Raw genomic sequence first — 24067 nt, 5'->3', positions numbered from 1 at the left:
TGGGGACACCTGAGATGTAAGGTAGCACTCCGCTGGGGACACCTGAGATGTAAGGAGGCACTCCGCTGGGGACACCTGAGATGTAAGGAGGCACTCCGCTGGGGACACCTGAGATGTAAGGAGGCACTCCGGAGGCTGGGGACACCCGAGATGTAAGGAAGCACTCCGCTGGCTGGGGACACCTGAGATGTTAAGAAGCACTCCACTGGCTGGGGACACCTGAGATGTAAGGAAGCACTCTGCTGGCTGGGGACAGTGATATCAGAGCTACCACTGATTATGCATTATGGTGAATTGAATGATAGAATTTTATATTACAATGTAATAATAATGCGCTTCAATCGTCCTGACACCATAACATGGTGCCGGGATGATTGAGGCCCTAACACCAGGTGTTTGGAGTATCTTTATCTGCTGATTGTTAAACTTTCTTGTATACACATATTGCTATTATGGTGTAGGATCTGGGCTTGCTGTCCCTCCCCTTTTTTACTTCCTCTTTCTCTCTCTCTTCCTTTGTTTCTCCCTCCATCCCTAGTTCACCTCGGACTCTAACCACACCCATTTGAGTCACGCCCCTTTAAGCCACGCCCGATGTTATGCTTAAACCACGCCCGTTATTCACGGGTCAGGTAGAGGGTCCCTTAGCAGAACTTTGCTTAGGGCCCCAGGGAGGTCAGATTTGGCACTGCCCCTAGCCTGTAAAGTGGCACATCTGTACCGTGTATAGAACCTGCTGCAGCAAAACTGACATTTATAAAGGAAAAAAAAGATGACTTAAATTGCCGGTAATACAATACCATTGCTGGCAATTCAAAAATGTTTAAAAATAACTGTGTTCCCCCCCACAAATCCATACCAGACCCTTATCCGAGTATGCAGTCTGGCAGGTCAGGAAAGGGTGCAGACCCCCACAACCACCACTGTATGCTCAGATAAGGGTCTTGTTTGATTTTTTTTTTTGGGGGGGGGGGCACACGCGTTTTCAATTGGCATGGGAATACCTTTAAAATCTATACCACACCCAAAGGATTGGATTGGTGGGGGGACCCCTAAGGACTTGGTTGCATACATATTTGAAGCATCATGTAACTAAAGGTCTGAAAGGTTTAAGTTCAAAAATAAATCTGCACCTAATAAATACACACAAGCTTGCATTTTTTATTTCTTCTGGGGAAATTAATGAGTTAATTGCACTGCATCTGGGAAATGCTGGAAACTGGAAAACAAAATACACCAATTAAGAAAAAAGTTCAAAAAGCGGGGGTTTGAATGTACATAAACTGTACATTATATATATACACATTTAACATTGATTATAGTTTGTGGACAGAGTCCGAGTACATTTTTAGTTACCCTTCTGTTCTTTAGCTTTTAGCTATGATCATGCAATAATTATACACTAGCCTTTATTTTAAAAGTTGTTCATAAGAAGCTTAGAAAGTCCATTTAGAATGACCTGCCACAAAGTCTGTACAGCTTGATGAGTGTCAACAGAAGGCAAACTGCAGCCGGGGATCAGCAGTAACTGCACGCCTTTCTGCACCACTGCCTGCTTCCAAGAACGGCTGCTTAGTGCCTCAACTAAACTAAAGGTCGCTTTTAAAAGCAGTTAATTAACCCATTTCTTGTGGATTGGGAGCAAAAATGGATTTTCTAAAAATAACCAGGATTCATAGCAACTGGGATCAAATAAAAATGAGCTAGGATACATCTCAAAGCCCTTCTAACAGGTAACTTGCATCATGAAGGTTAATACTAAACTATTATGATTCACCAAAAACAAAGATAGAATTGCTTGGTGCACTTGTTGTTTTATTATTTCTAAAATACAGAAATAGTTATTTGTTCTAAAATATACACTCACCGGCCACTTTATTAGGTACACCTGTTCAATTGCTTGGTAACACAAATTGCTAATCAGCCAATCACATGGCAGGAACTCAATGCATTTAGGCATCTAGACATGGTGAAGACAACTTGCTGAAGTTCAAACCGAACATCCCGAAAGGGGATTTAAGTGACTTTGAACGTAGCATGGTTGTTGGTGTCGGATGAGCTGATCTGAGTATTTCAAAAACTGCTGATCTACTGGGATTTTCACGAACAACCATCACATGGGTTTACAGGGAATGGTCCAAAAAAAAAAGAGAAAATATCCACTGAGCGGCAGATGATAGAAAGGCAGTAGAAGCAGTAGCTCAAATAATAAATACCTACTCGTTAAAACCAAGGTATGCAGAATACCATCTCTGAAAGCACAACTCATCAAACTTTGAAGCTACAGCAGCAGAAGACCACACCGGGTGCCACTCCTGTCAGCTAAGAACATTAAACTGAGGCAACAATTCGCACAGGCTCATCAAAATTGGACAATAGAAGATTGGAAAAACTTTGCCTGGTCTGATGAGTCTCGAGCTGCGACATTCAGATGGTGGGGTCAGAATTTGATGTAAACAACAAGAAAACATGGATCCATCCTGCCTTGTATCCACAGTTCAGGCTGGTGGTGGTGGTGGTGTAATGGTGTGGGGGGAAATCTTCTTTGCACAGTTTGGGCCCTGTAGTACCAATTGAGCATCGTTTAAATGTCACGGCCTACCTGAGTATTGTTGCTGACCATGTCCATCTCTTTATGACTACAGTGTACCAATCTTCTGATGGCTACTTCCAGCAGGATAATGCACCATGGCACAAAGCTCAAATCATCTCACCACTGGTTTCATGAAACATGACAATGAGTTCACCTTTGGGATGTGGTGGAACAGAAGATTTGCATCATGGTTGTGCAGCTGACAAATCTCCAGTAACTGCGTGATGCCATCATGTCACCATGGACCAAAATCTCTGAGGAATGATTCCAAAACCTTGCTGAATCTATGCCACAAAGAATTAAGGCAGTTCTGAAGGCAAAAGGGGGTCCAACCCAGGACTATCAAGGTGTACCTAATAAAGTGGGCGGTGAGTGTATATTCCCCCATGCATTTAATGCAAATGTAAACCCTTTGATTCTTGTGATCATTTATAGTACAAAGTAAATCCTACAGCCAGGGTTCACTGGAAATTCTGGCACACTTTTCAAATAAAGAAGAATTATGACCATTAGGTACTGGCCCATATACATCAAGTTCCAGGAATTCTTATTTAGGCTTGCAAATGGGATCACGTTTACCATAAATCACCTGCGTGTATGTTTCTAAAAAAAAGGTGTCTAAAGCAGCGGTATTATACATTAGTCATTTTTTTATTCAACCAGCGGGTTGAATGAAAAAAAGAGGACTTGATTCCTCCATCTACACCCTTGAGGTGGATCGGGCAAACCTCCCCACTGCACTATTGTATTCTGATGACGGGGAGACTTTCACTGATGGCGGGTGATTAGTGCTGCCGGCTATAGCCAGTGGAGCTAATTGAGTGCCAAAAATCGGACTTCTGTACAACCATCCTGCCTATACATGGACATACAAAAAATTCCTCCAGTCCCAGCAGAACTGGTAAAATTTCGATCCATGTATGGCCTGCTTACTGTAGGAGGAAGCTAAAGTACATTTATCCTAATGGGTTAAAGGAAATTCAGTAACATTAGGATATAAGTTAAATAGTCAAATGGGATAATTAGGGATGTAATTAAGGAACATTAATTAAGCATTTATCAAAAGAGTATGGGCAACATGATATCACAGTGAAGGTATATAAATATGAATGTAATTTAGTAAAATGTCAAGATAATTTCACATACCTGCATTATTAACAGCACTTGGCTATTTAGCAGTGCATCGTCTACCCTTTTTTTTTATTCTGGGCATCTGATAACATGATTCTAAGTTAGATGCTTGAGTTGCTACCAGCTACAACAAATGTATATACAGATTCTGGGACTGTCATATCTGCTTAACTAAAACATACAAATGAAAATGATGACATAAAATATATGTCAAGCCATAGAAACCAGATTTTAATTTAATTTAGTCATAGTATAACTGATTACGTTCTGATTATTGATCACTATACTTTGCACACTGAATTTTGCCTTACCACATATTGCCAGTTATGTCTCCTCTCCTGTTTTTCTTGCCTGGATATATATATATATATATATATATATATATATATATACACATATACATATATATATACATACACACACACATACAATATAGTGTATACAGTATATGGTATCCTAACAGCACGACTGAAAGGCTGAAGGGGTTCAGGGATGCTATATAGAGCTATGATGTTTGCAATTTTTCTTCCCAAATAATGGATTGGACTGCTTGGCGTGGCAGCCCTTTTTTTTTTTAACAACCTTTAACATAAATATTAGAAAATACATTAAAAGAAGTATCAAATATAAACAGCCAAAACTTGCCAGGGAATGATCTTTGGATGTCCACTAACCAAAATCTTATCTAAGTAGCTGTGGGGCAGACTTACTAAAACTGCTGCACACAGAATTTGGTGCAGCTGTACATAATAACCACCAGGGGCAGCCAATCCATTAAGGGTGCACGGCCGCTGCTCCCCCTGTGTGTGGGTTTGGCCCCTTTCAGGATGTGGGATGTATGGATTCCAATGGGGGGGGGGTGATTTTAGGCTTCAAAATAGGGTCGGCTCGGGAGTAGAGAATGAGCTGCGAGCCCACCCAGGTTTGTTAAAATAGTGAATAAATATTCACCCTTATAACACTGATCATCCTCCCGGCCAATTAGGAAGCAGGTCATGAGATTGGCTGAAAGGACAGGCAATCCTATTGGATGCCTAGGAGGAGGGGAGGAACAGCACGACCACTGTGATGGACGAGAGGACATGCCTGCCAGATGCCACTGCCGTCCCCCCAAAAAAACACCAGCTGCCGCAGGTAACCAATCAGTTTCTAACTTCAACTTGTTCAATTAGGTTTGACATTAAAAACTAGAAGGTAATTTTTTACTATGCCCAGCTGCACCAGTTTTAGTAAATCTCCCCCTGTACAGATATTATATTACACAAGCTGTCTGTCATTAATCATTTTGTCCCTACCCAACTCTGTAGCTAGGGAATGATCTATGTAGTTGGTTCCACCCTTCTTCTTCATGCTTTATTCTCCATTCATCACATGTACTGTATTCTGCTGGACACGCTATGATTTTTTGACCTATCTGATGTTCATCTATTATGATCTGCACAAGTTTGGATTCAAGTTTTCTATTATCTGCAAGATTTCATTTGGATTTAGTCACGGTCTGCCAAGCTATGTAGACTGTAAGTTAGGCTATCTCACCACATAATAGATATAGTGATAACACTTTTAGTGCTTAGATTACAGAAGCAGAACAGTGTAGATAAAGTAATGAGGAATTTGCTTTTCACATGATCGGATAACTTAAGTGAATATTCAAATATTTTATTGCATGATGATTCTTATTTTTTTTTTTGTAAATCATCATTATAGTAGTGATGTGAAGGTTAGGAGGGGGAACGGGTGAGAACGGCATAATCACACATAACGAATGTTATAAAAGCTGACAGAATCTGTCCATAAGGGTCTCAAGATAGTGTTGCCCTATTCTCATTCTCTCTCACTCTCCCTTCATATGAGCATAGCTCCAATCCACATCAAGTATATAATTTCCCGGAAGGAATTGATGCACAAAGTCTGCTGGGCACCACTTACATGATGCACAAAAAGGTGGCACCCCAATTCAGTTACACAACAATTGGAGCATCTAATAAACACCTATGAATGACAGGAATCAGCACTCCAGTTTACCAAGGTTAATTTAAACCATGATGTTTCCTCAGTTACAAAAAAACCTGGTCATAGTCTCTTTAGCAGTACATTCCTCCTTAAAGCCCAAATTTAGTAAAAAAAAAATGTAAAGTTTTGAATGTGGGATTTCCCCTTACTTTTTATCCCTGTTACACTAGACAAAACAAATGAGTCAAACAGGTATCACTAGGACGGGAGGGTTCAAGGCTAAAATGGGAGGGTACAAGTGTAAAACATGCTCCTGTGTCCCCATTGGAGATATATGTCACCAATTCCTGTTCCTTCAACTAGTGTCCTCAGAAAAGGATATTAACCACTTCCATACCAGGTACTTACGCAGCTTCCCGCCCAAGCCAATTTTCAGCTTTCAGCACTGTCGCACTTTGAATGGCAATTGCGCGGTCATGCTACACTGTACCAAAACAAAATTGGCGTCCTTTTTTTCCCCACAAATAGAGCTTTCTTTTGGTGGTATTCGATCACCTCTGCGATTTTTTTTTTTTGCGCAACAACTAAAAAAAGGCTGAAAATTTGGAAAAAAAATTACGTTTTTATTTTTTTCTGTAAATTTTTTTGTAAATAAGTTTTCTCTTTCAATTACGGGCACTGATATGGCGGCACTAATGGGCACCGATGAGATGGCACTGATGGACATCGATGAGGTAGTACTGACGGGCACAGATGAGGTGGCACTGATTGGCGGCGCTGGTATGCGACACTGATGGGCACACATAGGCGGCACTGATGGGCACACATAGGCGGCACTGATGGGCACACATAGGCGGCACTGATGGGCACACATAGGCGGCACTGATGGGCACACATAGGCGGCACTGATGGGCACACATAGGCGGCACTGGGCACTCATGGGCGGCACAGATGGGCACTCATAAGCGGCACAGATGGGCGGCACTGATGGATACTTATGGGTGGCACAGATGGGCACTGATAGGTGGGCACTGGGCATGGATGGGCACTGTGGGGTGGCACTGATGGACACTGGGGTGGCGCTGATGGACACTGGGGTGGCGCTGATGGACACTGGGGTGGCAGCACTTATTTTTGCCAGGTTGCCAGTCAGTGCCCATTTGTGGGCACTGACTGGCATCTTTTTTCTTTATGCTTTTTTTTTTTTATTTATTTTTTTGACTTTTTTTTTTTTGACTTTTTTTTTTTTTTGCCCACCCTGGTGCTCCAGGGTGGGCATCCCTGGTGGTCCAGTGTGGCGATCCGAGGGGGGGCTGCGCTGATAAACAATCAGCGCTAACCCCCCCTGTCAGGAGAGCCGCCGATCGGCTATCCTCTACTCGCGTCTGTCAGACGCGAGTGAGGAAGAGCCATCGACGGCTCTTCCTGTTTACATCGTGATCAGCCGTGGTTGGACACGGCTGATCACGTGGTAAAGAGTCTCCGCCGGAGGCTCTTTACCGAGATCGGAGATGCAGGGTAATGATAGATAGGCAGTAGAAGCAGTAGCTCAAATAATAAATACCTACTCGTTAAAACCAAGGTATGCAGAATACCATCTCTGAAAGCACAACTCATCAAACTTTGAAGCTACAGCAGCAGAAGACCACACCGGGTGCCACTCCTGTCAGCTAAGAACATTAAACTGAGGCAACAATTCGCACAGGCTCATCAAAATTGGACAATAGAAGATTGGAAAAACTTTGCCTGGTCTGATGAGTCTCGAGCTGCGACATTCAGATGGTGGGGTCAGAATTTGATGTAAACAACAAGAAAACATGGATCCATCCTGCCTTGTATCCACAGTTCAGGCTGGTGGTGGTGGTGGTGTAATGGTGTGGGGGGAAATCTTCTTTGCACAGTTTGGGCCCTGTAGTACCAATTGAGCATCGTTTAAATGTCACGGCCTACCTGAGTATTGTTGCTGACCATGTCCATCTCTTTATGACTACAGTGTACCAATCTTCTGATGGCTACTTCCAGCAGGATAATGCACCATGGCACAAAGCTCAAATCATCTCACCACTGGTTTCATGAAACATGACAATGAGTTCACCTTTGGGATGTGGTGGAACAGAAGATTTGCATCATGGTTGTGCAGCTGACAAATCTCCAGTAACTGCGTGATGCTATCATGTCACCATGGACCAAAATCTCTGAGGAATGATTCCAAAACCTTGCTGAATCTATGCCACAAAGAATTAAGGCAGTTCTGAAGGCAAAAGGGGGTCCAACCCAGGACTATCAAGGTGTACCTAATAAAGTGGGCGGTGAGTGTATATTCCCCCATGCATTTAATGCAAATGTAAACCCTTTGATTCTTGTGATCATTTATAGTACAAAGTAAATCCTACAGCCAGGGTTCACTGGAAATTCTGGCACACTTTTCAAATAAAGAAGAATTATGACCATTAGGTACTGGCCCATATACATCAAGTTCCAGGAATTCTTATTTAGGCTTGCAAATGGGATCACGTTTACCATAAATCACCTGCGTGTATGTTTCTAAAAAAAAGGTGTCTAAAGCAGCGGTATTATACATTAGTCATTTTTTTATTCAACCAGCGGGTTGAATGAAAAAAAGAGGACTTGATTCCTCCATCTACACCCTTGAGGTGGATCGGGCAAACCTCCCCACTGCACTATTGTATTCTGATGACGGGGAGACTTTCACTGATGGCGGGTGATTAGTGCTGCCGGCTATAGCCAGTGGAGCTAATTGAGTGCCAAAAATCGGACTTCTGTACAACCATCCTGCCTATACATGGACATACAAAAAATTCCTCCAGTCCCAGCAGAACTGGTAAAATTTCGATCCATGTATGGCCTGCTTACTGTAGGAGGAAGCTAAAGTACATTTATCCTAATGGGTTAAAGGAAATTCAGTAACATTAGGATATAAGTTAAATAGTCAAATGGGATAATTAGGGATGTAATTAAGGAACATTAATTAAGCATTTATCAAAAGAGTATGGGCAACATGATATCACAGTGAAGGTATATAAATATGAATGTAATTTAGTAAAATGTCAAGATAATTTCACATACCTGCATTATTAACAGCACTTGGCTATTTAGCAGTGCATCGTCTACCCTTTTTTTTTATTCTGGGCATCTGATAACATGATTCTAAGTTAGATGCTTGAGTTGCTACCAGCTACAACAAATGTATATACAGATTCTGGGACTGTCATATCTGCTTAACTAAAACATACAAATGAAAATGATGACATAAAATATATGTCAAGCCATAGAAACCAGATTTTAATTTAATTTAGTCATAGTATAACTGATTACGTTCTGATTATTGATCACTATACTTTGCACACTGAATTTTGCCTTACCACATATTGCCAGTTATGTCTCCTCTCCTGTTTTTCTTGCCTGGATATATATATATATATATATATATATATATATATACACATATACATATATATATACATACACACACACATACAATATAGTGTATACAGTATATGGTATCCTAACAGCACGACTGAAAGGCTGAAGGGATTCAGGGATGCTATATAGAGCTATGATGTTTGCAATTTTTCTTCCCAAATAATGGATTGGACTGCTTGGCGTGGCAGCCCTTTTTTTTTTTAACAACCTTTAACATAAATATTAGAAAATACATTAAAAGAAGTATCAAATATAAACAGCCAAAACTTGCCAGGGAATGATCTTTGGATGTCCACTAACCAAAATCTTATCTAAGTAGCTGTGGGGCAGACTTACTAAAACTGCTGCACACAGAATTTGGTGCAGCTGTACATAATAACCACCAGGGGCAGCCAATCCATTAAGGGTGCACGGCCGCTGCTCCCCCTGTGTGTGGGTTTGGCCCCTTTCAGGATGTGGGATGTATGGATTCCAATGGGGGGGGGTGATTTTAGGCTTCAAAATAGGGTCGGCTCGGGAGTAGAGAATGAGCTGCGAGCCCACCCAGGTTTGTTAAAATAGTGAATAAATATTCACCCTTATAACACTGATCATCCTCCCGGCCAATTAGGAAGCAGGTCATGAGATTGGCTGAAAGGACAGGCAATCCTATTGGATGCCTAGGAGGAGGGGAGGAACAGCACGACCACTGTGATGGACGAGAGGACATGCCTGCCAGATGCCACTGCCGTCCCCCCAAAAAAACACCAGCTGCCGCAGGTAACCAATCAGTTTCTAACTTCAACTTGTTCAATTAGGTTTGACATTAAAAACTAGAAGGTAATTTTTTACTATGCCCAGCTGCACCAGTTTTAGTAAATCTCCCCCTGTACAGATATTATATTACACAAGCTGTCTGTCATTAATCATTTTGTCCCTACCCAACTCTGTAGCTAGGGAATGATCTATGTAGTTGGTTCCACCCTTCTTCTTCATGCTTTATTCTCCATTCATCACATGTACTGTATTCTGCTGGACACGCTATGATTTTTTGACCTATCTGATGTTCATCTATTATGATCTGCACAAGTTTGGATTCAAGTTTTCTATTATCTGCAAGATTTCATTTGGATTTAGTCACGGTCTGCCAAGCTATGTAGACTGTAAGTTAGGCTATCTCACCACATAATAGATATAGTGATAACACTTTTAGTGCTTAGATTACAGAAGCAGAACAGTGTAGATAAAGTAATGAGGAATTTGCTTTTCACATGATCGGATAACTTAAGTGAATATTCAAATATTTTATTGCATGATGATTCTTATTTTTTTTTTTGTAAATCATCATTATAGTAGTGATGTGAAGGTTAGGAGGGGGAACGGGTGAGAACGGCATAATCACACATAACGAATGTTATAAAAGCTGACAGAATCTGTCCATAAGGGTCTCAAGATAGTGTTGCCCTATTCTCATTCTCTCTCACTCTCCCTTCATATGAGCATAGCTCCAATCCACATCAAGTATATAATTTCCCGGAAGGAATTGATGCACAAAGTCTGCTGGGCACCACTTACATGATGCACAAAAAGGTGGCACCCCAATTCAGTTACACAACAATTGGAGCATCTAATAAACACCTATGAATGACAGGAATCAGCACTCCAGTTTACCAAGGTTAATTTAAACCATGATGTTTCCTCAGTTACAAAAAAACCTGGTCATAGTCTCTTTAGCAGTACATTCCTCCTTAAAGCCCAAATTTAGTAAAAAAAAAATGTAAAGTTTTGAATGTGGGATTTCCCCTTACTTTTTATCCCTGTTACACTAGACAAAACAAATGAGTCAAACAGGTATCACTAGGACGGGAGGGTTCAAGGCTAAAATGGGAGGGTACAAGTGTAAAACATGCTCCTGTGTCCCCATTGGAGATATATGTCACCAATTCCTGTTCCTTCAACTAGTGTCCTCAGAAAAGGATATTAACCACTTCCATACCAGGTACTTACGCAGCTTCCCGCCCAAGCCAATTTTCAGCTTTCAGCACTGTCGCACTTTGAATGGCAATTGCGCGGTCATGCTACACTGTACCAAAACAAAATTGGCGTCCTTTTTTTCCCCACAAATAGAGCTTTCTTTTGGTGGTATTCGATCACCTCTGCGATTTTTTTTTTTTGCGCAACAACTAAAAAAAGGCTGAAAATTTGGAAAAAAAATTACGTTTTTATTTTTTTCTGTAAATTTTTTTGTAAATAAGTTTTCTCTTTCAATTACGGGCACTGATATGGCGGCACTAATGGGCACCGATGAGATGGCACTGATGGACATCGATGAGGTAGTACTGACGGGCACAGATGAGGTGGCACTGATTGGCGGCGCTGGTATGCGACACTGATGGGCACACATAGGCGGCACTGATGGGCACACATAGGCGGCACTGATGGGCACACATAGGCGGCACTGATGGGCACACATAGGCGGCACTGATGGGCACACATAGGCGGCACTGATGGGCACACATAGGCGGCACTGGGCACTCATGGGCGGCACAGATGGGCACTCATAAGCGGCACAGATGGGCGGCACTGATGGATACTTATGGGTGGCACAGATGGGCACTGATAGGTGGGCACTGGGCATGGATGGGCACTGTGGGGTGGCACTGATGGACACTGGGGTGGCGCTGATGGACACTGGGGTGGCGCTGATGGACACTGGGGTGGCAGCACTTATTTTTGCCAGGTTGCCAGTCAGTGCCCATTTGTGGGCACTGACTGGCATCTTTTTTCTTTATGCTTTTTTTTTTTTATTTATTTTTTTGACTTTTTTTTTTTTGACTTTTTTTTTTTTTTGCCCACCCTGGTGCTCCAGGGTGGGCATCCCTGGTGGTCCAGTGTGGCGATCCGAGGGGGGGCTGCGCTGATAAACAATCAGCGCTAACCCCCCCTGTCAGGAGAGCCGCCGATCGGCTATCCTCTACTCGCGTCTGTCAGACGCGAGTGAGGAAGAGCCATCGACGGCTCTTCCTGTTTACATCGTGATCAGCCGTGGTTGGACACGGCTGATCACGTGGTAAAGAGTCTCCGCCGGAGGCTCTTTACCGAGATCGGAGATGCAGGGTGTCAGACTGACACCCCGCATCACCGATCGCCGCGATGCGCGCCCCCACGGGCGCGCGCGGCATGAAATCCTGCAGGACGTTCGAGAACGTCCTGTCAGGATTTCATAACCACTTCCCGGACGTAAATCGGCCATAGGCCGGGCGGGAAGTGGTTAAGGTAAATCCCCCAAGTAGGAATATAAACAACTAACGTTCAAAACCATCACACATAAAAGATAAACAATTCAGCTGGAGCTGAACGATTTAAACTCTATGTAAAACACAGTTTTTTTGAGTAGTATATAGAGCTTGGTGGAGTTACAAATTTTGTCAGGTTTTTATTGATATTACTGATGAGAAACTATTGTATTATGGTTTGTTGATGCAGAATTTCCCCCATTTTAGAGAAACCTTTGCTTTAATTGCCATATTGACATGTCTATTACCAGGGTAGATCAGAGAGTAAAAAATAAAAATGGACTTACCTGAAATTGTGCATGAACTGTTGAAATTTATCAGCTCTTTTGGACAATGGTACAATGATATTTACAAGGACATTGGCCATGTTCAGCTTTTCATTCTTCACTTTTAGAACAGGTCCAAACGGTCGAAAGAGCACAAGCCGTTTAAATTCTTGACTTCTCTCGCCTTTAAAAGTCAGTTCATACAATGTACCCTTATCTCTCTCAGTTCTATAAATACCTATGAAAAAAAACACATAATACAATTATTACAAATACAATTAAGAACAACATGACAATTTAAGCAGAATAACAATATCCAACAATATCCAGAAGCAATACTATTTTTTGTAAACTGTTTATCAGTATCATTTAGGATGCAGAAAGGTAAAAAAAAACTCCCAATATGGAACCATTCATGATTCCTACTGTATTAAATTCTATTGTAATTGTACCGCCTGCCCTTATGTTGTAAAGCGCTTTGTAAAGAGTTGGCGCTATATAAATGCTGTATAATAATAATATATAAAAGTACCGGTACATATCATTTTAATGAACACTACACATACTGTATATCTAATTTTGTATTTTTTAGACCATGATATAATTAATTTCTGTTACAATAATTTCTGAATTAAATAACTTAATTATTTTAACAATTATGGCATGATACAATATTATTACCAATACCAACCTTTTCTCATTTAGGAATTGAATAACAACATTTTAAAATGCCCTTTGTTAAAATGAACTTTTTTAACTGCATGTGGTTGTATTAATTTATCTTCCTAAACATACAAAAAATTTGTGTCTAATAAAATAATTCTTGCTTATGAACTACATATTTTTTAAGTTAGGAGTGTGAATGAAATTACAATGTATAACAAACTTCCGTTTAAAAAGGGATATCCTCCAAAGTATTTCTGGATGTGATGCCCAAGGGTACAAGACACAAGGAATTATTGTGCTGACCTAAGTACGTTATATATTCAATAGTTCTCATATCTACGTGTGTTTCCTTTTTTATCGTACACTCATACAACAGGAAATCCAGCAGCATAACATTTATGACAGATGGTATTCTACTAGAACTGCAATCAGTGTGTTGTCAACGTATATACATGGCCCAAAATAGAACATATTGTTCCTTTACATAAACACTATAGCAGTCATAAACACTACCGTATATAATACCAAATGTTTGTTATGTATATCATTTCATTGGCTTTATTTTTGTGAACATGATGCCAGTATTGCTTAGATTATATGATACAGAAGAGGTCTCGTGATAGAATTACTACCCATGACCTCACGCTCGCTGCGATACCGCACATTTGTGGAACAATTATGATTTGCGTGTGTGTGGGACTGACGCACGCGTTCACCTTTGCACGCCAGCACGGGGGGATGGGGGCACTTTAAGTTTTTTTCTTTTACACTGTTGCCTTAATTTTTTTTATCACTTTTATTGCTATCACAAGGAATGTAAACATCCCTGTGATAGCAATAGGCATGTGACAGGTACTCATTATGGAGGGATCGGGGGTCTATAAGACCCCAAATTCCTTCATTGCACTTGAACGCATTCAAAACGCCAAACTCGTCGCTATTGAATACTTTAGATTTTCAAAAAATGCTGCCGTTTAGATGTCAGTAAACCAGAAGTGATGCCATGTCATCCCTTCAGGGTTACCATAGCGGTGACCCGATCAAAGCCAATTCCGGCATTCTTCAGGTCCCAGACTAGCTGGCGGATGTGCTGGCTAGTAGCTTGGGTCCCCAGTATGGAATGAGAGCCCGAGCGAGCCACAGAAGGCGGCAGAAGGGGAGGTGTCCCCCTCCCTCTGTTTCTAATAACAACTGAGTGGTTAGCCACTCCGGTTATTTTTACAAGAGAGCCGACCGTTGGGTCTAAAAAACAGTACAGGGGAAATGCCTGCAGCTGCAGGCATCACCCCGGTACAACCACTTGAAGTCAAATGACGTACCAGGTATGTGATTTGGTGGCAAGTGGTTAAGGAAGAACTAAGACAGCAAGCATTGGTGGCCAGTGGGACTGCAGGTCAATCAGAAGATGTGGATCACAGTCTCAAAAGAAAGTAAAAAAGCTGTGATGACTGGTACTACTTAAAGTGGAACTAAACCCTACTGTTTTTTACAGCGAAGGAAGCTGCCATCTTATCCTTAGTTTGATCTGCAGTTGTCAGGGTGCTGCACATGTGATCAGTTATTACAACAGCCATTTGATAACTTAACTTTCACTTTATTACTACTTTGGTAACAATCCAAGAAATTCACATAAAGCCTCTTAAAAGAATGTTAAACAAAAAAATGTTTAAATTATTATTACATATTATTTTTCCCTTTGGGGTCTGTATAGGAGTTTCCAAGTAAAAATTACCAGATGTTTATAAATGTTTTTTATAATATACAAAATGCAGCTCTAGTGGTATCTGCAGATATTCTCTTGAAAAACAAAACACACAGATACTACGCGTAAAAACATAAATTAATGTGTTAAAAGAAGTTGGGTTGTCCCGATACCGATGCTAGTATCGGTATCTTGGGGAAATACTCTGATGATTCACCCGATACCTGAACAGTTAGGGTGATCAGTGCGGTGGGGGAGTAACAAGCACCGATCACCGCTGTATAGATTTAAAAGTCTGACAGACGTTTCTCTGATTCTCTATCTAACCTAACACCCCCCCCCCCCCCGCGGCTTTCAGCTGCTTTAGTGAAATCAGCAGTGATTGGTGCTTGTAACTCTCACACACATGATCACCACTGACTGTCCCCGTATCTTCCTCCAGCCCCCCTCCTTTCTGCTGCTGTCTCCCTCCATGCTGCTCTCTCCCTCTATGTCCCCCTCCATGCTGCTCTCTCCCTCCATGTCCCCCTCCATGCTGCTCTCTCCCTCCGTGTCCCCCTCCATGCTGCTCTCTCCCGCCGTGTCCCCCTCCATGCTGCTCTCTCCCTCCGTGTCCCCCTCCATGCTGCTCACTCCCTCCGTGTCCCCCTCCATGCTGCTCTCTCCTTCCGTATCCCCCTCAATGCTGCTCTCTCCCTCTGTGTCCCCCTCGGTACTGCTGTCCTCCTCCGTTCTCCTCCTCCACCCCCTCGATCTGTAAGATCGTAGGTAGGAGCCGGTAAATATGTCTCCTTACTGTTCCTGAATGTACAGAGTCAGTGATCACTGACTCTGTCCAGTCACATAACTGAACTGTGTTTACGATGTTTCATTTTATGAATTGAGAGGAGCCATTGTCTTCTTTCCATTCATTTTCAGCGCACCCGAGGCTGCTGAGAAAGGGACTGGGGAATCTGTGTCCCTAGTCCCTTTCTCTGTCTTAAAGGGGAGATGTCATAAAAAAAGAAAAAAAATTACAATAAACATTACAAAAAATAATTGTACATTTTTTAGAAAAAATTAAATAAAAAAAAACACTGACACTGTCCACCCCCCCCCCCCCCCCTTAAAAAAAAGAACGCATTGTAAAAACAAAACAAAAAAGAAATTGTAAAAAAGAAAAAAAATAATTGTAAAAAAGTAAAAAAATGTAAAAAAAAAAAAAAATTACTGACACACGTGCCACTGTCACATGTACGGTACTTGTATTCGGTCTTAAAAAAGTGGTATCGGGACAACCCTAAAAAGTACTGTTGTAACTAGGGTTGCCACCTTTGTCTTGAACTGCATATATTGGGCTCAGGGATACTGATATTTAAACTGTTTGCATCCTAGAAACCAAAGATGCTTGTCCAGTTAGTCTTTAATCTTAGTGAGACCAGGGCCCATTAATTTCTTCCAAAATATTCCATGCCCCACCAGTATGCCTATTTACTTTTTTCTGGTGGGTTGGTTAAAGGGAGCCCATTGAAATACAATAAAAGTAAAGAAATACAGTACATATTTTGCAGATCTATATAATAAAAGTAGGGTACTGGAAAATATGTATTCCTATACTTTTATTGCATGAGTTTAAACTTTGTTCACCTGCCTAGTGCCTGTTATGGATGTCTGTTGATCATTACACGACTGCAAGGCAGATCAATAGACATACATAGCAGGCTCTAGGCAGGTAACACATCTGTCCAGCACATACAGTGCTAGGTATGTCATTCAGTCAGGCCCGGACTGGGACAAAAAATAGGCCCGGGCATTTTAGACTGAGCAGCCAACTTTTCTAGGGACAGGGGGGGTGCGGTCGGTAGACATTCGCGGGGGTGGCTGGTGTCGGTCCTCCACACTGTAATGTGCAGGGACACTGTGATATAAAGGGAACTGCACTGTAAAGGGGCACTGCAATGATTAGAGTGCCCCTTTACAGTGCAGTCCCCTTTATATTACAGTATCCCAGTCATATTGTGGCCATACAATGCTAGTACTGTCTGTCTCCTATTGTGCCCACACTGCCCAGTGACACTGACCTGCTCTCTTCGGTGGTGCGGTACAGCGTGGCTGTCTCTCTCTGGTGGTGCGGGTACAGCGTGACTCTCTCGCTGGTGGTGCGGGTACAGCGTGACTCTCTCACTGGTGGTGCGGGTACAGCGTGACTCTCTCGCTGGTGGTGCGGGTACAGCGTGACTATCTCGCTGGTGGTGCGGGTATAGCGTGACTCTCTCGCTGGTGGTGCGGGTACAGCGTGACTCTCTCGCTGGTGGTGCAGGTACAGCGTGACTCTCTCGCTGGTGGTGCGGGTACAGCGTGACTCTCTCGCTGGTGGTGCGGGTACAGCGTGACTCTCGCTGGTGGTGCGGGTACAGCGTGACTCTCTCGCTGGTGGTGCGGGTACAGCGTGGCTCTCTCGCTGGTGGTGCGGGTACAGCGTGGCTCTCTCGGTGGTGGTGCAGGTACAGCGTGGCTCTCTCGCTGGTGGTGCAGGTACAGCGTGGCTCTCTCGCTGGTGGTGCGGGTACAGCGTGGCTCTCTCGCTGGTGGTGCGGGTACAGCGTGGCTCTCTCGCTGGTGGTGCGGGTACATAAGTGACACACATAAGTGACACACAGCTCAGCCCATGCAGCCGAAAGTTCCGCGGAGACACACGCACGGCCGCATAGCGGTAGCGGCGGCCTGTGTTAACCATGTCCAGGCCATGGTTGCCGCTTACCTCCCGCTGTGCGGCCTGAACAGCAACAGGCTACGGAGCGGGTGGCCCTGGCCCGGCCGGCCCGTCGGGCATTTGCCCGGTCTGCCCTATGGCCAGTCCGGGCCTGCATTCAGTGTAGGTCTACACTACTCATACTACCACTGACTGTCCCAGTCTCTGTGCTGCTCCTGTAATCTCTGCAATTACTCTTCTAGTGCAGATGGAGAGAGGACACTGCTGCTCATGTCTACATCTTCTACAACCATCTTCCAATGCTCTTCACCTCTACAACCCCTGCATACCTCTTTTAATGCTGCGTATCTCTGCTTGCCTTGCTACCCTCTTCTAACGCTTCTCCCCTTTGCATCTCCTTCCACCATCTTCCAAACACTGCTCACCTCTGCATCACCTACCACCCACTTCCAATGCTGCTCAGCTCTGGACCTCGTGCAACCCCCTTACAACACTGCTCACCTCTATACTCCCTGCCACCCTTTTTCAATATTGCTCACTTCAACTTCTTCCACTCCCTTTCAATGCTTTTCACCTCTGCATCTCCTGCAACCATCTTCCTATGCTGCTCAACTTTGCGTACCCTTAAACACTCTTCCAATGCTGTTCACCTCTGCATCCACTGCAACCCTCTTCCAATGCTTTTCATCTCTGCATCCCCAGTCACCCACATCCAATGCTGCTCCTCTTTGCACCCCCCGCCACACTCTTCCAATGCTGCTTACCTCTACACCTATGCATCCCACTTCCAATGCTGCTTACCTCTGCTTGCCCTGCAACCCTCTTCCAACGCTGTTCATCTCTGCATCCCCTGCTGACCTCTTCCAAGCACTTCTCACCTAGGTATTCCATGCCACCTTCTTCAAACACTGTTCATTTCTGCACCCATTTGCCACTCCAAAGCTGCTGACCCCTTAAACTCTTTTCTAACCATGCACACCTATGTTTCCCTTGCCATCCTCTTCCGATACTGTTTGTCTGAGAAAACCTGACAGCCTCTTGCGAACACTGCCCACCTTTGCATCTTCTGTCACCCTCTTTCAAACACTGTTAACCTCTGTCTGAATTCCCTGCACCCCTCTTTCAGCCCAGTTCACCTCTGCTGCCTGTTCACCCACTAAGTCTTGGTTCATGACTGTGTGTGCAGGGCAGTCTTCCTTCCTGAGACTCAGAGCTCAGCCTGCCACTCAGCACCACTGCTGATCGTTTCTGCTCTTTCAGTCAGGCTCCAGCAGAAACTGGAGCCAGACTGGAGATTATGGGTAGGTTTAGCTGAACGAGGATGTCTCTCAGCATATGTTACCTATAGCACTGAGGGGGCAAGGGCCACAGGGAAGAAGTGGAAATATGGGATAAACTGCTTCCCATATAGGAACAATACAGTACAGGACAGAACATGTCATCCTCAAACCCAGGATGATCTTGTATAATACAGGTGGCAACTCTATATTTAACAGCATCATTATTTATTACATCTTATTTAAATAAGGTCCAAATGTCAAGGTGGAATGTTTCCAAGAACTTTGTTAGCCTTTGCTTTTAGACCCATCATAAACATAGCAATTAATTATAGGTTACATAACATATAACCAATAAAAACCAAAAAATAAAGTCTCTTCATTAACTCTTAATCGACTCAAACTTCTGGTGAGTGTGAGAGCACGGAATGATCACAAGAGTCACACTGGATGAACGTCATTTGACATTATACATTTTACATATATTTGGTGGCTATTTTTCACAAGAGTGCCCACTTATGGCTGCGATTTAAGATACTTTATTTTTAGTTTTTATTGGTTTTAAGATATGTCACTTATAATTAAGTAAGAAAAATGGACAGCACTCTGGAGGAATGCTATACTAATGATGAGGGATCTTAACGCAACCTGTGAACAGCGGCAGTCCAAATAAGTTAGAGTCAAAGTTAGTATTTATTTACTTATTGATATCAATTTTTTGGAATTTGATTTGAGGAATTACAAGTTGGGCACACAATACACATAGCGCAGGTGTCTATGAGTTTGTATTCCAATATAAATATAGTGTAACATACAAATATATCAGGAGTCTTGAACCACATGGTGTATACTCTTGGTATACTTTAATTAAATTTATATCCCTAGTTTACATGCATGCACAAAGCTACCTATCTTCTAGGCAGAAGTAAATATTCTCATGTTATTCTTATAAAGCTGTGCAGACCATGAGACCTGACCTAAGCAGTACTCAACATTTATTTAATATTATTTTTTATTTTTTTATTTAATGCAACAAAACTGATTATTTAAACGGCACATTATTACATGCTGAATATTCACATCAGTTCCTGCCCATAAGACGATTACAATCTAAAGGTCCATATATAACATGCATACATACACACCAATTAACCCACCAGCATGTCTTTGGAGTGTAGGAGGAAATGGGATGACCTGGAGGAAACCTGTGCAAAAACAGGTAGAACATGCAAACTTTATGCAAATAGTGTCTTGGTTGGGATTCAAACAGACCCTGGTGCTCCAAGCTAGGAGTATGAACTACTAAGCCTTATGCTAATGGAGCATCTACGGGGATCTCTGCCACAACAGGAAACTGCCAGCATACATTACAGGCTCCTGATTGAGTAGAGTACTTTCATACAACTGCTAATTAACATAATAAAAATTGTATTTTATACAGAGATAAGAAATACATTTTAACAGTTGACATTTCCACTGAAAAAAAGTAAGTGTAACAGTAACTCTTCAATGAAATTCAGTTATTCAGGCCATAGCATAAATGGCAGGTTTGCCAATATGGCATGACAGGTATGACTAAGTGAAGTGAAAACATTCAGGATATGAGCACTAGATAGGTTTCTCTTGTCCAGTGTGAGGAATGTCTCCACATTTAAAATAAGAAGTGGAAAAACTCATTTCATACATGTAATGTATCAGATGCATCTCTTTTGAATGGAAGTTCAATTAAAAAGTCAAATTGTCTGCCATAATTATAAAGCCATCAACAGCATATACAGTAGATGGACTAGACTGACTAATCTGAAATGTAAATTACAAATATATTGCATGTGTACTGTAAACGCCTGCTTTCAAAAGATATTCATATTATGCAAAGTATGCCTTTGGGTGAAAATAATTAGCATATCATGAATTATAGAGCTGTCATTTCTTTTTACCATCGTAGTTCTTCAAATTTAGTAAAACATGGAGTGCCTGGTTGACTGACTTTGTATGACATGATTATTAAGGTCTGAAATTTTACTTGACAGATGAGACAAGGTTCATCTGAACATAAATAGTTAAAATATATGTTTTCATAGTAAACACAACATGGCAAGAGCACTGTTCAGTATATGCAAAAGGTTTCTGTATGGCTACCATTGCTTTTAAATGATACAAATATCCAAAGCTCATCCAACATTTTGAACAGATCCTAGAGGGCTGAATCACAAACAGTTGAACGTAAACCATTATTAAAGTTTTACAAAGCAAAAATACAAACATACAGAGTATTTATCAAGGACAGTGGTATTAACAGAAAACTGTGGGTAATCTACAAAAGCAAGAAGTAAACCTATAAGTGAACATAAGAGCCGGTTCACACTTAGTCGCCTGACAAGTCGCGCTCCGCTCTGTACAATGGAACTGTTCTAATAGGAGCGACTCAAGTCTTGTAAGACTCAAGTCTTTCTAAGTTGACTTAGAAAAAGGTTCCTGTACTACTTTGGGACGACTTCAGGGTGACTTGCATCGACTTCAATACAGAAGTCATTTTGCAAGTCGCCTCTAAAGTCGTGGGCAGATCACCTTGCCGAGTCGTTTGTCAAGTCGTGCTGCCCCAGTGTGAACCGGCTCTAAGGGTAAAATATTAGTAAACAGTATTGCAAAGGCTGCATGATGTCATATAACTAATTATACAGATAAGGAAGAAATGTAGACACTCAAAGAAAATAGAATACAAAGTAAAATATAGTATGTGATTAAACATACTACATTTAAGAATCATCTAACATTTCACATATTTTAGAAGCGTAATGGTAAGAACACCTCATTGCTTGCTTTTACCCAACAGCTATGACATTCTCAATACTTTATAATGTACATCACATAAAATAAATCAAAATGAGGAGTGAAACCCCCTACATAGGAACTTGGGTGTTTAGATACTGTACATAAATCTCACTATCTGCATGACAAGGACCAGACAAATTTTGATCCATGTATGGGCACCCTGGTTGTATGCTGAAAGAGAACTAAAGCACCTACTAAGTGTAGCTTTTAGGAACCTTTAAAAAGGTACAAGCGGAATGCTACTCACAAAGATAGTGTAATAACAGGCACATCAATAGTGAAACTGCACTGGGATCCTCGGTGTCATCTGGGCACTGTGGGAAGCGCACGTCCATAGAAGCGGGTACATCCGAACCAGGCTTGGGGTTCGCAGTCTGGTTTGCCGGTGGTTTCATGGAACGCACAGCGGAGTTGGTGTGATGTCACTTTCCGGGAGTATTCGTCGATGAGCATGCACTACTCTCCGCAGCATATCTGGGAAGTGACGTCACACCAATCGCGCTGTGCATTCCATGAGTCATCTGCTAATAGTGACTTCCAGTTAGAGAATGGATCAATGAAGAAAAAATGAAGAATTTGGACATTTGGAGGAGGCTGAAGTGCTTAGATTTTTTTTTCTTTTTAAACCAGAGTTTACTGTCACTTTAATCTAGACTATTTCCAAGATAATAACAGTTCTAGAGAGCAGAGATTGTTTCACTGTAAAGGGCCCAGGTTGTACATAGGGCTTCAGCTTCTGCCTATATTGAGATTAAAGTGGAACTTTACTCAAATAAAAATACAAAGAATTGTCAGGCTGTTTTAATACAGACAATATATGCTATGAGGTTGATTTACTAAAGCTGCAGAATGCAAAATTTGGTGCAGGTGTGTATGGTACCCAATCTGCTTCTAACCTCAGCTTGTTCAATTAAGCTTTGACAAACAAAAAAAAATTGGAAACTGATTGGTTTCTAAGCAGAGAAGCATCAGATTTTGCATGCGGATGTACGCGTTACATAATCTCAGCCAATTAAAATAGCCAAAGTTTGAAACCTCTAAGAAGACAGGCCAGAGAAATCAAATGCCAGCAATAGACCTCCCATACTAAACATCACTGGAGTAAAGGTGAGTATAGTTCTATTTTATGCCCTGTCCTCTCCTGTTGCTAAGATGTCATTCAATTGTCAAATACCACAGCAGCTAGAGTATTTAAAGCACTAAAGCCGACAAGTCAGATGCAACCAATTTGTAATGTCCTAAGCATGTTTATTTCACAGCAATCAACTATGTTAGCCACTTGTCATTTCTTTAAATGACCTGGTGCTAAGTCTGACTTCATCTGTACTGCAGTTATATTACATTTTCCCAAAGCTCTTGGTACAGAGACAGTTGATGCATAAAGGCCAGGTTCACAATGATACGACATTACAGTCGTATGACTGTGGATATGACTTTGCACTGAGACTTTTAGTTCAACATCCACCCGACTTCAATGAACAGGGATCCGACTTTGATCCCTGAGAATACCAGGCACTGTGTCTGGTATGAATCTTTAGGGGAAACTCCACGTCAAATAAAAAAAATGGCATGGGATCCCCCCTCAAAGAGCATACCAGGCCCTTCGGTCTTGTATGGATTTTAAGGGGAACCCCCATGCAAAAAAAACTGTGTGGGGTACCCCCAAAATCCATACCAGACCCTTATCCGAGCACGCAGCCCGGCAGGTCAGGGAAGGGGGACAAGCGAGCGAGCGACCCCCTCCTGAACCATAAAGGGCTACATTACCCTCAACATGGGGGGTGGGTGCTTTGGGGCAGCAGGGCCCTGCGCTCCCCACCCCAAAGCACCTTGTCCCCATGTTGATGCGGACAAGGGCCTCTTCCCGATAACCCTTTCCAGTGGTTGTCGGGATATGCCAAAAGGGGGCTTATCGAAATCTGGAAGCCCCCTTTAATAATTGTTGGGAAGAAGCCAAGGTGCTTTGGGGTGGGGGGTGCAGGGCCCCCCTGCCCCAAAGTACCCACCCCCCCCCAAAGGTTGAGGGCATGTGGCCCTTTACAGTTCAGGAGGGTAAGGGGTGCTCACTCATCCCCCTCTTTCCTGTCCTGCTGCATACTCAGGTAAGGGTCTGGTATGGATTTTAGGGGGCCCACGTTTTTTTCTTGGTTCAGGGTTCCCCTTAAAATCCATAGTTTTTTTTAGTTTGGTGTGGAGTTCCCCTTCAAGATCCTCAGAGCACATTGATCCAACTTCA

The 24067-nt window shown here is 42.4% G+C and overlaps 1 protein-coding gene across 2 annotated transcripts in view; it reads right to left on the bottom strand.

Moving 5' to 3' along the window:
• Nucleotides 1-24067, bottom strand: part of CSGALNACT1 (chondroitin sulfate N-acetylgalactosaminyltransferase 1) — a 425829-nt gene that overhangs the window by 89103 nt on the left and 312659 nt on the right. For both annotated transcript variants that reach the window (XM_040325277.1, XM_040325271.1), the window contains exon 5: nucleotides 12684-12900. In XM_040325277.1, the coding sequence (XP_040181211.1) occupies nucleotides 12684-12900 (217 nt within the window). The remainder of the gene's footprint in view (nucleotides 1-12683; nucleotides 12901-24067) is intronic.

Source organism: Rana temporaria, chromosome 1 (assembly GCF_905171775.1).
Source record: "Rana temporaria chromosome 1, aRanTem1.1, whole genome shotgun sequence".
Taxonomy (NCBI): domain Eukaryota; kingdom Metazoa; phylum Chordata; class Amphibia; order Anura; family Ranidae; genus Rana; species Rana temporaria.
This window is presented reverse-complemented; position numbering and strand designations above follow the sequence as displayed.